Source organism: Lampris incognitus, chromosome 1 (genome assembly GCF_029633865.1).
Source record: "Lampris incognitus isolate fLamInc1 chromosome 1, fLamInc1.hap2, whole genome shotgun sequence".
Lineage (NCBI taxonomy): Eukaryota > Metazoa > Chordata > Actinopteri > Lampriformes > Lampridae > Lampris > Lampris incognitus.
This window is the reverse complement of record NC_079211.1, coordinates 36,546,252-36,561,965: the sequence shown is the minus strand read 5'-3', so window position 1 is coordinate 36,561,965 and position 15,714 is coordinate 36,546,252. Positions and strand designations below refer to the sequence as shown.

Sequence of the window (15,714 nt, the reverse complement as noted above, 5' to 3'; positions counted from 1 at the left end):
ATCAATTCTTTGGTAATCATCATAAACACTATTTAGTTCAGAAAATTCCTTTTCAATAGTGTTGATGTGTTCTTGTAGGATGTTACTGGGATCCTGTTTTATCACAGATTTTTTAGCCACCTTAAAGCTTTCCAGCATTCATAAATGCTGTCAAAGCGAAGCAGGAGCCCTTGTGTTTTTCCTTTTTGCAATTCCTTTCCCATTTCTGTTAATGTGCGAGCTCTTTCACTTCTACGAGGCTCTTTGAACTGTACTGCTTGTTGTACAATGTTAAGACTCGTCTGTCTGCTCTGGCTCTGCAGCTTCTTCTGTGGCAGCTGCTCCACACTGAGTCCTCTCACTTGTTTGTGACATTTCAAATTATTTGGAAATTATTTGTAGTCAGTTAACTTGTCTTGCATAAGCAGTGTAGTTAACAAAAATATTTTCACAAAATACTAAAGTGAATCGGCTACACTAAATTAGGTCACTTTTCAAAATACCCTTATAGGAAGGTCAATTATAAATGCTTGAAATTATTACAGTCACTTACAGCTGACGAAGGTCCTTCTGACAACACTTAAATGAACTTGCATAGAAAAATATAAACCCATGTATACAGACATTCCTTCAAAACATCAGCTTACTTAAATGTACACATTTTCCCACATAAATAAATAACCTTTTCCCTTTCCTTCTTTCAATTAAATGACGAATGATCAATAGACCAAGTACCGATAAATCAATTACATCAATGCCCCTTCAAATCTTATGAAACACTGTTAATGTTATTCGGCTTCACACAGTCTCTTGTAGTTTTTCCAATCCATGTGTCACCCTTCAGACATAAACTTTAATGTCTGACTTTTGGACGTTTTCATGAAAAAACTGATAAACTTCTATGTCCTTTACGCTTAACAGTGACTTATCTGTATTCCCGTCTTGACGAGCTGTTGGACACAAGCAGGTCGGGGAACGTTCAAGCGGGTCCGAGTTTGACTGTCACTCCCTCCAGGAATTAGACCAGACCATGAGTTCTCTGCCACAGATGGATTTGTCTACACCACTTTTCGTCCTTAAATCCATCGCTTTTCGTCCTCAAATCCACCGCTTTTCATCCTTAAATCCACTGTCAAACTTTAAACATCCAAATGCACAGAACAACAACATATTACTATCACATAGTACAACCTGTAAAACAAACATAAATATGCACAATGACGAACAAAAATACAAATAAACATACCTCACTGGCTGCACCAACCTCGAGGGAATGAGTCCATTTAAGTATAAATAAATAAAATCTTCGAAGGAATGAACACAGAAATAAAAACTCCCGACTTTAAATGGAGTACAAAACCTCTTACACCTGTCGACTTCCTAGAGGAAAACTGTGCCACATGGAAAACATCACGTGCAACAACAATATATGTCCCCTGTGCAACACAAACTGCACACCCAGTTCCCGTGCAGCTCCAATACAAACAAAATCAAAATTCACGAAAATAAATCATATAGATAATGTGAGAAAACAAAATATATCAAATGCTGACATAAATAATATTTATGGCAGTTAAAATAGTTTATCTTATAACCTGACAGGCGACCAAAGTTATCCAGGGTAAATAATAGTCTTGGTATAGATTCTATTGGGTTGGATATATATAACAACAGGTTATCTGCATAAAGTGATATCTTATGCAATTTACCACCTCGTGAGATACCTTTAATGCCATCCTCTGCCCTAAGAGCCATAGCGAGGGGCTCAATTGCCAAATTTAACAGGTAAGGAGAGAGGCTGCAGCCCTGTCTGCAGCCCCTATGGAGTGAAAAATAATCAGAAATAATATTATTCGTCCACACTGCGGCTGTCGGTGAGCAATACGATATTTTAACCCATGCTAGGAATGAGGAACCAAAGCCAAACCTTTCTAGAACAGCAAATAGATATTGCCATTTGATGCGGTTAAATGCCTTCTCAGCATCTAAAGAAATCACTACTTCTGTCTGTTCTACGGAATGTGGTGTGTACAGTACATTAAATAGGCGGCGCATGTTATAGAATGACTGCCTGCCTGGTATAAAACCAGTTTGATCAGGGTTAACATCCATTGGGACTACAGTTTCAATACGGGTGGCCAAGATTTTTGTAAGGATTTTGTAGTCGCAATTCAACAAGCTCACAGGGCGGTAGGAGCCACACAGTAGGGGATCTTTGTCTTTTTTAAGTAACACTAATATGATTGCCTGCATCATAATTTGGGGTAATTTCTGTTGGTTAAAAATGACCTAATACAACAGGTTAAGTATTGGTGCCAACTTGGTAGCAAATTTTTTATACATTTCAATTGCGAAACCATCTGGACCCGGTGCTTTGTTGCTCTGCATGGATTTAATTGCTTGTATCACTTCCTCTGTTGATATCTCTGCCTATCTGTGCTCTGTCTTCAAGGGCAATTTTTGGTATGGTCAGACTGTCTAAAAAAGTGAAAATATGCGACAAGTCGCTGGGCGGTTTTGAACTTTAAAGGGTAATATAAAATTGTTTAAACTGGTTATTGATGGTGTCAGGGTTGGTAGTCTTTACCCCAGCTGCTGTGCAAATTTCAGAAATAGTGTTAGCGGCTGTGGACTGTCTAACCTGATGGGCTAATAGTTTTCCAGCTTTCTCTCCATGCTCATAAAATGTCTGTTTTGATTTAAAGAATAATTGTTCTGTTTGTTTAATGGAGAGATTGTCGAATTCTGTTTTTAATAATATTTTTTTCTTATAAAGTTCAGGTGTTGGGGAATCAGCATATGAACGGTCCACTTCCGCTATACTATGGGACAGTTCTTTTAGATGTTGTTTATGTTTCTTTCTCTCATGTGCCGTGTATGAGATTATTTGGCCTCTAAGGTAGGCTTTGAGAGCCTCCCAAACAATAGTTAGTGGCATATCCGGAGTATGGTTGAATTCCATAAAGATATCCATCTGCTGGGAGAGAAAATTTTTAAAGGAGTCCCTGGACAGTAATAAAGGATCAAATCGCCAGGTGCATTGGGGTTTAGGGCAGTCTATGAAGCCTATATCTAGATGTACAGGACTATGATCCGAAATAACAATACTATTATATTGGCTCCCCCTAACCATAGGAAGGACCCTACTATCCAGGAGAAAAAAAAATCAATCCTTGAGTAAGAATGGTGCACTGGGGAAAAAAAGGAGTATTGTTTAGTAGTTGGGTTGTTTCTTCTCCAGGGATCAAAAAGAGAGTAGGATTCCATAAATTAATGGATAACAGCACCTGCCTTCGAAATTTTACTATTAAGTCTTGGGTTTGACCTGTCCAAATATGGATGTAATACACAATTAAAATCTCTCCCCAATATTAATCGGTAATTGTTTAAGTCTGGGAGGGCTGCTATGAAACTAGAGAAAAAAAGTGGGTCATCCCAGTTTGGTCCATATACATTTACTAGTGCCACACGTGTACCATACAGGTTACCCATCACTATCACATACCTTCCCATGGGGTCAGAAATAGTCAGTAGTGGAACACATGGGATACCCTTCCTGATCAAGATGGCCATGCCCCGCGTTCTATTCTCATTCCTGGAACAGAAAATTTGTCATATCCAAGCTTTCTTTAGTTTTGTGTGTTCACTTGACCGAAGATGAGTTTCCTGTAAGAACATGACATCAGCTCTCAAAGATTTTAAATGTACAAAAACCCTACTACGCTTTACTGGATTGTGAATTCCCTTTATATTCCAGCTCAAAAAACGAAGATAACCTGTATTTTGAGTGTCAGACATTTTTTCTAAAAATGAAAAGAGAAAAAAACCCAAAAAGTCCCTGCCTACTAACTACAAAACAAAAACAGAGCCTTGAGAACCCAGGCTGATCTACTAATTCCCTAGAGATCGCATCCCCCATTTATAGTATAACATGGCAAATAACCATATAAAAACCCTCTAACAAGCCCTAACCAGGGCGAACAGTGGTCTTGTTAAGATTATATTAAATCAAAAAGTATTTATATACTTAAGAACTATATATCAACACCCATATTAAATAAAAAAGGAAGGAAAATATATCAACACCCGTATAACAGCAGTTATAATACAGTTCCTTTGTATGTAAGTGACATTGACCTGGGTGTTGCCCTAGCAGGCTCTGGCAAGTCACCAAAGCACTGTTACGGGTCTCATAATAATAAGCATCCGTACACACATATACATGCACGCACACGATAATAATAAAACAGAAAAATAGCTTTTTAAATGGGCAGCAGGTATGAAACATTTGTATTAAATGAAAAAGGTAACATTATCTGTGAGTCTCAAATTACAAAAGTTAAAGTAAATAGATAAAGTTAAACTGTAACGTTACCCTGTTGTCTTGGTGTCTTAGCTAGTTACTTCCGCTAGTTGTTGGCACTTAGCAGCTAATATCAATTAGCTGCCAATACCAGTTAGCCACAAATATATTCGAGTTTATCAACATCTTACTGTACATTATCCTGAGGCTATAGATTCTCCCTGATATAATCCATCGCCTTAGATGGGTCTTCGAACCGCTTTTCTTGGCCGGACAATGAAGTGATACGAAGCACCGCCGGGAACAGGATCCCAAACTTGATGCCCTGGCAGCTCCAGAGGAGCCGCTTAGCTTCGGAGAAGGCTGCTCTCTTTTTCGCCACCGCTGTGGTGTAATCCGGGAAAATGCTCACTCTCTTGCCGTGCAGGGTCAACGGAGCTGAACGGGCAGCTTTGCGGAAAACCTCCTCTCTCTCTGAGAAATAGTGAAACTTCACCACAATTATCCTGGTGGGGTTCTCCTTCGTTGGTCGAGTGCCGCAGGCTGCAGTGAGCCTGGTCTAGGGTCGGGGTAAAGCTGAGGCCTAGTAACTCTTGCAGTAGTTTAGCGATGGTAATAGTTGGCTGCTGGCCTCTGCTGGTCTCGAATCCCTCTTTTATCCCGACAATGCGTGCATTACACCGGCATTGTCGTCCCTCCAGATCGTCTACCTTCTGGCGTAGCATAGCGACTTCAGATTTTAGCTGGCCGATGTCCTCCTCCATTTTCGTCGTCTTGTCTGAGTATGTGTTCAGGCCATCCTCCACATCTTTCAGACGGGTCTCTTGTTTCGCCATGCCGTCCTTTATAGAGTCTATTTTTGCATTCAGATCCTCTGTGAATGAATCGATCCGTGCCAAGATCTTGCTCTCGCTGCTCACGATGGCAGCCATCACCCCAGATAGATCTGTAGACTCCTCGTCCGGGGCTTTCACAGAGCCCGAGGCTTTCACAGAGCTCAAGGCTTTAGCGGCCTGGTCACTGCTTGATGTGTTTTTGCCCATCGCGTCTTCTAGATGATTGATATGCAAGTACAGGTTGTGAGTCTGGTGTGCTAGCGGTTAAGTATCATGTGTGTTGAACCTAATTTATCTGTGTTTGATCTGAAAAGTTAAAATATTAATAAAAAGTTCGCCCTGATCAGGAGCTCAATCTAAAGACGTCCTCACATGTTAATGCTCACCAGCGCCCTCCCCCCAAAAATCACATTTTTGAACTTATTACTAAGTCCAATACCTCCATATGTCACTTGGATCCAATTCCCACAACCCTAGTTAAAACATGCCTGCCCGCTCACCTCCCTGATAACCTCCATCATCAACTCCTCTCTGGTCACTGGTACAGTTCCCCATTCACTGGAGGTTGCCATAATCAGACCAACTCTGAAAAAAACTGGTGGCACAGTGGCCCAGTGGTTAGCACTGTTACCTTACAGCAAGAAGTTCCTGGGTTTGAACCCCAGGCCAACATACACTACCGTTCAAAAGTTTGGGATCACATTGAAATGTCCATATTTTTGAAGGAAAAGCACTGTACTTTTCAATGAAGATAACTTTAAACTAGTCTTAACTTTAAAGAAACACACTCTATACATTGCTAATGTGGTAAATGACTATTCTAGCTGCAAATGTCTGGTTTTTGGTGCAATATCTACATAGGTGTATAGAGGCCCATTTCAAGCAACTATCACTCCAGTGTTCTAATGGTACAATGTGTTTGCTCATTGGCTCAGAAGGCTAATTGATGATTAGAAAACCCTTGTGCAATCATGTTCACACATCTGAAAACAGTTTAGCTCGTTACAGAAGCTACAAAACTGACCTTCCTTTGAGCAGATTGAGTTTCTGGAGCATCACATTTGTGGGGTCAATTAAACGCTCAAAATGGCCAGAAAAAGAGAACTTTCATCTGAAACTCGACAGTCTATTCTTGTTCTTAGAAATGAAGGCTATTCCATGCGAGAAATTGCTAAGAAATTGAAGATTTCCTACACCGGTGTGTACTACTCCCTTCAGAGGACAGCACAAACAGGCTCTAACCAGAGTAGAAAAAGAAGTGGGAGGCCGCGTTGCACAACTGAGCAAGAAGATAAGTACATTAGAGTCTCTAGTTTGAGAAACAGACGCCTCACAGGTCCCCAACTGGTATCTTCATTAAATAGTACCCGCAAAACACCAGCGTCAACATCTACAGTGAAGAGGCGGCTGCGGGATTCTGGGCTTCAGGGGCAGAGTGGCAAAGAAAAAGCCATATCTGAGACTGACCAATAAAAGAAAAAGATTAAGATGGGCAAAAGAACACAGACATTGGACAGAGGAAGACTGGAAAAAAGTGTTGTGGACGGATGAATCCAAGTTTGAGGTGTTTGGATCACAAAGAAGAACGTTTGTGAGACGCAGAACAAATGAAAAGATGCTGGAAGAATGCCTGACGCCATCTGTTAAGCATGGTGGAGGTAATGTGATGGTCTGGGGTTGCTTTGGTGCTGGTAAGGTGGGAGATTTGTACAGGGTAAAAGGGATTCTGAATAAGGAAGGCTATCACTCCATTTTGCAACGCCATGCCATACCCAGTGGACAGCGCTTGATTGGAGCCAATTTCATCCTACAACAGGACAATGACCCTAAACACACCTCCAAATTGTGCAAGAACTATTTAGAGCAGAAGCAGGCAGCTGGTATTCTATCGGTAATGGAGTGGCCAGCGCAGTCACCAGATCTGAACCCCATTGAGCTGTTGTGGGAGCAGCTTGACCGTATGGTATGCAAGAAGTGCCCATCCAACCAATCCAACTTGTGGGAGCTGCTTCTGGAAGCGTGGGGTGCAATTTCTCCAGATTACCTCAACAAATTAACAGCTAGAATGCCAAAGGTCTGCAATGCTGTAATTGCTGCAAATGGAGGATTCTTTGACGAAAGCAAAGTTTGATGTAAAAAAAATCTTATTTCAAATACAAATCATTATTTCTAACCTTGTCAATGTCTTGACTCTATTTTCTATTCATTTCACAACATATGGTGGTGAATAAGTGTGACTTTTCATGGAAAACACAAAATTGTTTGGGTGATCCCAAACTTTTGAACGGTAGTGTAGGTCCTAGGTCCTTTCTGTGTGGAGTTTGCATGTTCTCCCCATGTCTGCGTGGGTTTCCTCCGGGTACTCTGGTTTCCTTCCACCATCGAAAAGACAAGCATGTTAGGGTTAATACTCCTGCTTGTGCCCCTGACCAGGGCAATTGAAAGAAGAACTGGAGTTGGTCCTGGGCGCTGCAGCTACCCACTGCTCCTATACAATAGGATGAGTTAAATGCAAAGAACAAATTCTTTGTAAAAATACAATTCGTTGTAAGAATGCAATGACAAAATAAGGTGTCTTTCTTTCTTTAAATTCTAATGATCAAAACAACGACTGGCCTTTATGCAATTTACCATTCATCTCCAAAATCCTTGTGAGGGTAGTTGCATCTCAACTCCAGATCTATCTTGATAACAATAATCTCTTTGAACAATTCCAGTCTGGCTTTTGCCCCAAACATAACACAGAAACAGCCCTGGTTAAGTTCACCAATAACCTTCTTTGTGCAGCCGATTCCAGTCTACTCTCTATCTTAATCCTCCTTGACCTCACCACAGCCTTTGATACTATATCCCATCAGCTCCTCATGGATCGTCTGGCTAGCACTGGAGTTGGGGCACTATGTATCAGTGGTTTACTTCCTACCTTACATTGGACAGGACACATTTTTTTTCTTTTTTTGGGGGGGAGGTTTACCCCCGTTTACTCCCCAATTGTACTTGGCCAATTACCCCACTCTTCTGAGCTGTCCCGGTTGCTGCTCCACCTCCTCTGCTGATCCGGGGAAGGCTGCAGACTACCACATGCCTCCTCCGATACATGTGGAGTCACCAGCCGCTTCTTTTCACCTGACAGTGAGGAGTTTCACCAGGGGGACGTAGCACGTGGTGGGAGGATCACATTACTCCCCCAGTTCCCCCACGCTGAACAGGCACCCCGACCAACCAGAAGAGGCGCTAGTGCAGTGACCAGGATACATACCCACATCCGGCTACCCACCCGCAGACACAGCCAATTGTGTCTGTAGGGATGCCTGACCAAGCCAGGGGTAACACGGGGATTAGAACCGGCGAGCCCCATCTTGGTATGCAATGGAATAGACTGCTACGCTACCTGGACTCCCTGAAAGGACACATTTTGTACAGATTCAGAATTACTGGTCAGAAAGTTCGATAGTTCCTCATGGAGTTCCACGGGGTTCAGTGTTGGGGCCACTCTTGTTTATTACTTACCTCCTCCCTCTTGGCAACATTTTCTGGCACTATGGTATCCATTTCCACTGTTACGCTGATGATACACAGCTTTATGTGTCCACTAAGCCCACTTCTACTCCCCCCCCCCCAGTACCGTCACTGCTTGTCTCTGTTATTTACAGATATGTATGACAAACAATTATCTGAAAATCAGCAGTAGTAATACTAATATTTGCTCACTCCCCATTGCTGGAGCCACCATACCTGTCTTCACACAGGTTAAGAGCCTTGGTGTTATCCTCGATAGTACCCTTTCTTTTTTCAGTCATATAAACAGTGTCTCCCGGATTGACTTTTTTCATCTGCGAAACATCTCTAGACTACACCCTGCTTTAACACAACACTCCACAGAAGTCGTAGTCATTGCTTTGGTCACTTCACGCATTGACTACTGCAGTGCGATCCTGGCAGCCATCTCTCCAACAAACTTATTCACCGACGTCAACCCATCCAGAATTCGGCAGCACGGATTGTTACATGTCCAAAGTCCACTGAACATGTCTCTCCTCTACTGATTCAATTACATTGGCTTCCTGTGTCACAGCAGATTAGCTTTAAAATTTTATTACTAACATTCAAAGCTCTTCATAGCCTGTCCCCAGCTTATCTCACGGACCTCCTTCAGACTTGACACTCCCTCTTGTTCCCTGCAGTCTTCATCAGCAGGTCTATTGGCACTCCCAGCCATCAACCTCAGCACAGTGGGTGCTAGGGCTTTCTCCTATGCTGCACCCAAACTTTGGATCTCTCTTCCCCATCACACCCGCACACTGGGCTCTATTACAGAATTCAAAACTGCTCTTAAAACCCACCTTTTTAAGCTAGCTTACTCACTTAACTGCATCAACGTCATCTTGATTTAACTCCTTGATGAGTAGGCTCTGTTGCTTATTGTGTTTTATTGTTGATTGTACTGATTTTTTTACTGCTTTGTTTTTTTATTTTATATGATTTAAGGTGACTGTGTTATGAAAGGCACCACTAAATAAAAATGTATTACTATTATTATTAGATTGAATTAATTTTCTTTCGAGCTTTTCATACATTTGAACAAATAAAGTATGTGTGTGTGTGTGTGTGTGTGTGTGGAGCGCAGATCTTTTGACATGCAGAATCTATGTGGGGAGACAAGCAGCAGCAGTAAATAAATAAATAGATAAATGCTCATTTGGAAAATGAACTGGCACTCGGGTCTGTGATATTATTTATTTATTTATTTTAACTTTGTAAAGAGCACAGAACATCCAAAAGGTTTCTGGCCCCTGGGTTCGACTATTAAGACAGGGCGATTTGTATGAGATCGATGGAAACCCTCCTGTTCTGTTATCCCTCAGCCTGTTATGTTCCACTACAGCGACGCAAGATTTAAAAATGGCAACCCGTAAGCGTATTCCACTGGGGAAAAAAAAGAGATTACAAAAATACATTAGGGAATCGGGAAAATGTTTACCAGTGGCTGGGATGCATGAGTGCCATTGTTGTCTCCTTGACGTGATACCATACCGTATGGTATGGATAGGACTTCCCACAACCAAATATGTGTGTATTTTTATGTTGCATCTTAAGATAAGTCTAATACTGAAGGATAATGCAGGTATAAGAGCAAGACTCCTCATTTTGGACAAAATAAGCATTGTGGAATAATCAAATATTTGTTATAGGGCCACAGTAGTCAGACCTCCTCAGTCTAAGGTCATATAGTAAACACATCTTATATGTTTCAGTTTGATTATTCAAAGCCACTGAGCAAAACTGTTAGTAAAGGTCAACCTCATAATTTTTGTGAATCTTCTGTGAATAAAAACAAACATACCTTTCCTCTGTAATGTATCTTCTTTTTACATGTTTACAGCACTATAATTTCATTAGTTCATTTAAAGGTAATGACACATCTGCCAAAAATGTTTTTAATTGTAATTAAACAAGATTAATAAATGAGATTAATCACAATCGGCCATGTGTTTAATTAGTTTTTTTTAATTGATAGACAGCCTTAATTATAACATTATTTTTATGTCTTCCCAGCCTCATTATCTACCCCAGCCACCAGCACAGCCAGTGATGCCATGTCCATCCTGGATACCATAAGCTCCCTCAACCAGGAGGCCAGCTCCAGGGCCAGCTCTGGTGCAGAGAAGGGCCGGAAGGCCCAAGCATCAGAGGAGCCCATGCAGATAGTGGAGGAGGGTGAACAGGATATGAGTCTACTTGATGAGGAAAGCAGCAACCAAGAGGGGAGGACACTGCAAGAGATGGAGGAAGCAAAACTGATGTTTGAGGTCCAAGCCATAGGGCTGAAGGCAGAGGACACTCAGGAACCAATGGACTTAACAAACGAGGGGACGACCGAGGAGGTGAAGATGGAAGAAGAGGAGCTCGGTTCTCAAGAGCAGGTGGAAGAGAGCAAAGACAAGCAAGGTAGCAAAGCATCAGGAAAACCAATGGAGGAGAAGCAGGATGATGAACAACTGAAATCTCCCAATCAGATCAGACAGAGGGCCAGAGAAAGGCTAAAGGAGGGTAAGCTGCTGTACATTTTTGTATTTGTCCTTTACAAGTAAAACAGCGTATCTGTAAGTGTGCTCAGCCTAAATGCACAAATATTTTGAAAAATAGCGCTAAAGTCCAATAAAGGTATGAGCTAATCATATATTTCAAGCACAGAGATACAGAAAATTCAAAATATTACCATCGAAACTGACCTTTCCTAGTTTATTAGACCGTAAACAGGATGGAGTGTAGGGTCTACAGATGTTTCACTGGACTGGTAATATTAGTACATCCCAGAGATGGGGACTCGAGTTTGCGACTTGGACTCAAGTTGCACACACAGCGACTTGAGACTTGACTTGAAACTCGTCCTCAAAACACTTGAGACTCAACTTGGACTCAAGATTTGGGACTCGTGAACAATCTCTATTTTATTCTTTAATTTTTGGCGCATTAACATTAAGGAAATGTCTGACGAGCTGAATGTCATTCCGTCCCTTATTATCATGCATAACTTTAAGCATGCGTGTGGCCACAGATGACTGTAAGCTGCAGCAACAGCACTGTGACCATGGCAAGCACACTTGCAGCTTAGTGCTACACAATTAATATAATTGCAATCACGATGTCAGCCTGTGCAATTATATAACCGCAAAAGACTGCAATTTAATTAAATAATAAAATGTGCTCATGTGAACGTCTGTTTGTGTGAAGTCTGCATATCTACGCCCATAATTGAGAGATGACCAATCAATCTCTGTTGAGGCAGTGAAGCATGTGCTGTCTACAGTCACATAACTATACAGTGTGCTGTGTGCAGACCAGAAAGAAAGAAAAAATGGATACCAATGACAATGAGCAGTTTCCATCCACAGTCCAAAGACATATAGGTCAGGTGAATCGGTTGTAGTAAATTGTCCCTAGGTATGAATGTGTGTGTGTGTGTGTGTGTGTGTGTGTGTGTGTGTGTGTGTGTGTGTGTGTGTGTGTGTGTGTGTGTGTGAGCGCCCTGTGATGGCCTGGCAGCCTGTCCAGGGTATCTCCCCGCCTACCGCCCAATGACTGCTGGGATAGGCTCCAGCATCCCTGAGAGCAGGATAAGTGGTTTGGATGATAGATGACAACGAACAGGTTAATGCTGATTAACTGATGGCAAAAAAAAAACACAACCTCTGTTATATGGCGACATTTTGGATTCAAGCTCAGCGATATTGAGCAGAAAGAGGTTTTGTGTAAAACATGCAAAATGAAAGTTGCTACATGTCGCGACAATACAACAAATTTGTATTATTTGTATATGTAATGACCACAGATGACGAGACTCGCTAGCCCTTGGCTAACAGGTCTTACCCTTTAATTGACTGATTAGCGCAGTCGCCCGTGGTCCGAGCTATCCGGGTTCGATTCCTGGCTGCCCCTGAATTCGCTACATTTATGTATAAATTTGTTTATTCTATTGCAATCGCAGAAAGAAAGCAACAAGAATGTAGACCGCGGCTTATCTGTCAAGGCTGAGCTCATTCACTACATCCAGGTGTCCTCTGATGAAGAAGTGGACTACCTGGATTTCTGGAAAAGGCATGCAAAGGTCTTCCCAAGGCTCTATATTGTGGCTATAAGAGTGCTCGCTGTTCCAGCCACCAGTGCACCAGTGGAGAGGATATTTAGTCACGGAGGCCTTATAATGCGACCTCATCGAGCCAGGCTTAGTGCAACGACACTGTCAAACGTGATCTTTTTGAAATGTAACCATTTGAAATGTAACCATGTTTTTTGGCCCATACCCAATGTATTAAGAGAAGAAGGTCAACCAATCTGATCTTATTGCAGTCTTTACCATTGTAATTGTTTTATTTTAATTTATATTTTATTATTTTTAAATGTTTTGTTCTTGGCAAATTATGTGTCGTAGGCATTGAGATGTTTAAGAGAGATGGCAGTGGAGTTTTTAACTAGATTGTTTAACACAATCTTGGAAAGTGAGAGGATGCCTGAGGAGTGGAGAAGAAGCATACTGGTACCAGTTTTCAAGAACAAGAGTGATGTGCAGAACTGTAGCAACTACAGAGGTATAAAGTTGATCAGCCACAGCATGATGATATGGGAAAGAGTAATAGAAGCTATGTTAACAGGAGAGGTGACGATTAGCGAGCAGGAGTATGGTTTCATACCACGAAAGAGCACCACTGATCCAATGTTTGCTTTGAGAATGTTGATTGAGAAATATAGAGAAGGCCAGAAGGAGTTACATTGTGTCTTTAGAGAAAGCATATGACAGGGTGCCGAGAGACGAGGTGTGGTATTGTGTGAGGAAGTCAGGAGTTGCAGGGAAGTATGTAGTAGTGGTGCAGGATATGTATGAAGGAAGTGTGACAATGGTGAGGTGTGCTGTTGGAATGACAGATGGGTTCAAGGTGGAGGTGGGATTACATCAAGGATCGGCTCTGAGCCCTTTCTTGTTTGCAATGGTGATGGACAGGCTGACGGTCGAGATCAGGCAGGAGTCTCCATGGACTATGATGTTTGCGGATGACATTGTGATCTGAAGCAAGAGTAGGGTGCAGGTTGAGGAGAGCCTGGAGAGGTGGAGGTATGCCCTGGAGAGAAGAGGAATGAAAGTCAGTAGGAGCAAGACGGAATACCTATGCATGAATGAGAGGGAGGACAGTGGAATAGTGAAGATGCAAGGAGTAGAGGTGATGAAGTTGTATGACTTTAAATACTTGGGGTCAACTGTCCAAAGTAACAGGGAGTGCAGGCAGGGTGGAGTGGGTGGAGAAGAGTGTCAGGAGGGATTTGCGACAGAGGGGTACCAGCAAGAGTGAAAGGGAAGGTTTACAAGATGGTTGTGAGACCAGCTATGTTATATGGTTTGGAGACAGTGGCACTGACGAAAAGACAGGAGGCGGAGCTGGAGGTGGCAGAGTTGAAGATGCTAAGATTTGCATTGGGAGTGACGAAGAAGGACAGGATTAAGAACGATTGTATTAGAGGGACCGCTCAGGTTGGACAGTTTGGAGACAAAACAAGAGAGGCAAGATTGAGATGGCTTGGACATGTGTGGAGGAGAGCTGCTGGGGGTATATCGGGAGAAGGATGCTGAATATTGAGCTGCCAGGGAAGAGGAAAAGAGGAAGGCCAAAGAGGAGGTTTATGGATGTGGTGAGGGAGGAAATGTAGGTAGCTGGTGTGAGAGATGAAGATGCAGACGACGGGAAGAAATGGAAACGGATGATCCACTGTGGCGACCCCTAATGGGGGCGCCGAAAGTAGTAGTAGGTAGTAGTAGTTTTTGTTGCACCATGGTTTGGATTAGTTCACTTTCAGTTCAGAATTTTTCATCAAAATTTAAACACTGAAAAATGTTAAGCATGAGAAGGTTGTGCTATCCAGCCAATAAGTAAATTACTGATAATTGAAGTTCTTTGGTAATTGGTGCTCAACACAGACAAACAACACCATGATCCTGGTGTGCAAAACAAGAAATAACAAAAACGTTGCAAAATACAGTTATTAACTTTAACGGAAAGCTTTCATTGTGTGTTTTTTTTATATTGCATCACAATAGCCTGTTTAAAGTGATCATATACCAAACAACTAATCAATGCTGATACTGTATGCTATTAGATAAAGGAGTGAAGATAATGCAGTACATGCTTTGAATTCCTTAGATATAGCAATGCAGTGTTCTAAGCAGACTGGATGGCATGCAGCAGTTGATAGAATGCTCATTACAACCGTAAGAGACTTGAGATTTGACTTGGACTTGTTACCAAAGACTTGAGACTTGACTTGGACCTGAAAGACTTGAGACTTGAGTTGGACTCTAGCTCAAAGACTTGAGACTTGACTTGGACTTGCATAAAATGACTTGTGAGCGTCTCTGGTACAACCTAGCTCGTATTTTCAAGCCTAATCAAATGAGAGTTTAATTTACTCCAAAACTCAATCCATGTACAAAGCCACTTTGTTAGTGTAAGCACATTACCAATTGTCAACACGTACAGTCCCTTTCATTTTACAGCAATTTGCAGCTTTGTTGAGGGAGGTAATTTATTACATGTCTCCCCTCCTGCAGAGTACTCTTTAGAGGACTCTGACTTGGAAGGCCTGAGTGACATCACAGTGAGCTCTGTCCACACCAGCGATCTGTCATCATTTGAGGAAGAAACTGACGATGAGCAGCCACCCTCTGATTCTTCAGATGACTGCGAGTTTTCAACAGATGGTAAGTGCAGATTGATGGAAGTTTTAAATTAACATCCTGTCTTAACATTACTGCCCCATCCTCATAAGATTCTGAATGATGTCCCATAAAACAGGGTCAATCTTTTTTTTCCCTGTCTGTGTATGAACCATAGGAGAGAGAGCAGAGAAGAAGCAAGCCAGTGGAGACACAGGAGAGGAGGAAAAGGAGTGCAAGCCTCGCCGCAAGGCATACGTCCACAAGCCCTTCCTCTACTCCCGTTACTATAGTGATTCAGATGATGAGGTTACCGTAGAAGAGCGTCGCAGATCTGCAGTGAGTGATTCAGGCTTGCCTATTTACCGAACAGCAGCTACTGTAGAGAAGCT

At 42.1% G+C, this 15,714-nt stretch overlaps 1 protein-coding gene across 1 annotated transcript in view; it reads left to right on the top strand.

Annotated features, from left to right (window-relative positions):
* Positions 1-15,714, top strand: part of bod1l1 (biorientation of chromosomes in cell division 1-like 1) — a 90,591-nt gene that overhangs the window by 24,395 nt on the left and 50,482 nt on the right. Inside the window, exons 4-6 of the mRNA XM_056284159.1 lie at positions 10,675-11,169; positions 15,218-15,367; positions 15,501-15,661. Of these exons, the coding sequence (XP_056140134.1) occupies positions 10,675-11,169; positions 15,218-15,367; positions 15,501-15,661 (806 nt within the window). The remainder of the gene's footprint in view (positions 1-10,674; positions 11,170-15,217; positions 15,368-15,500; positions 15,662-15,714) is intronic.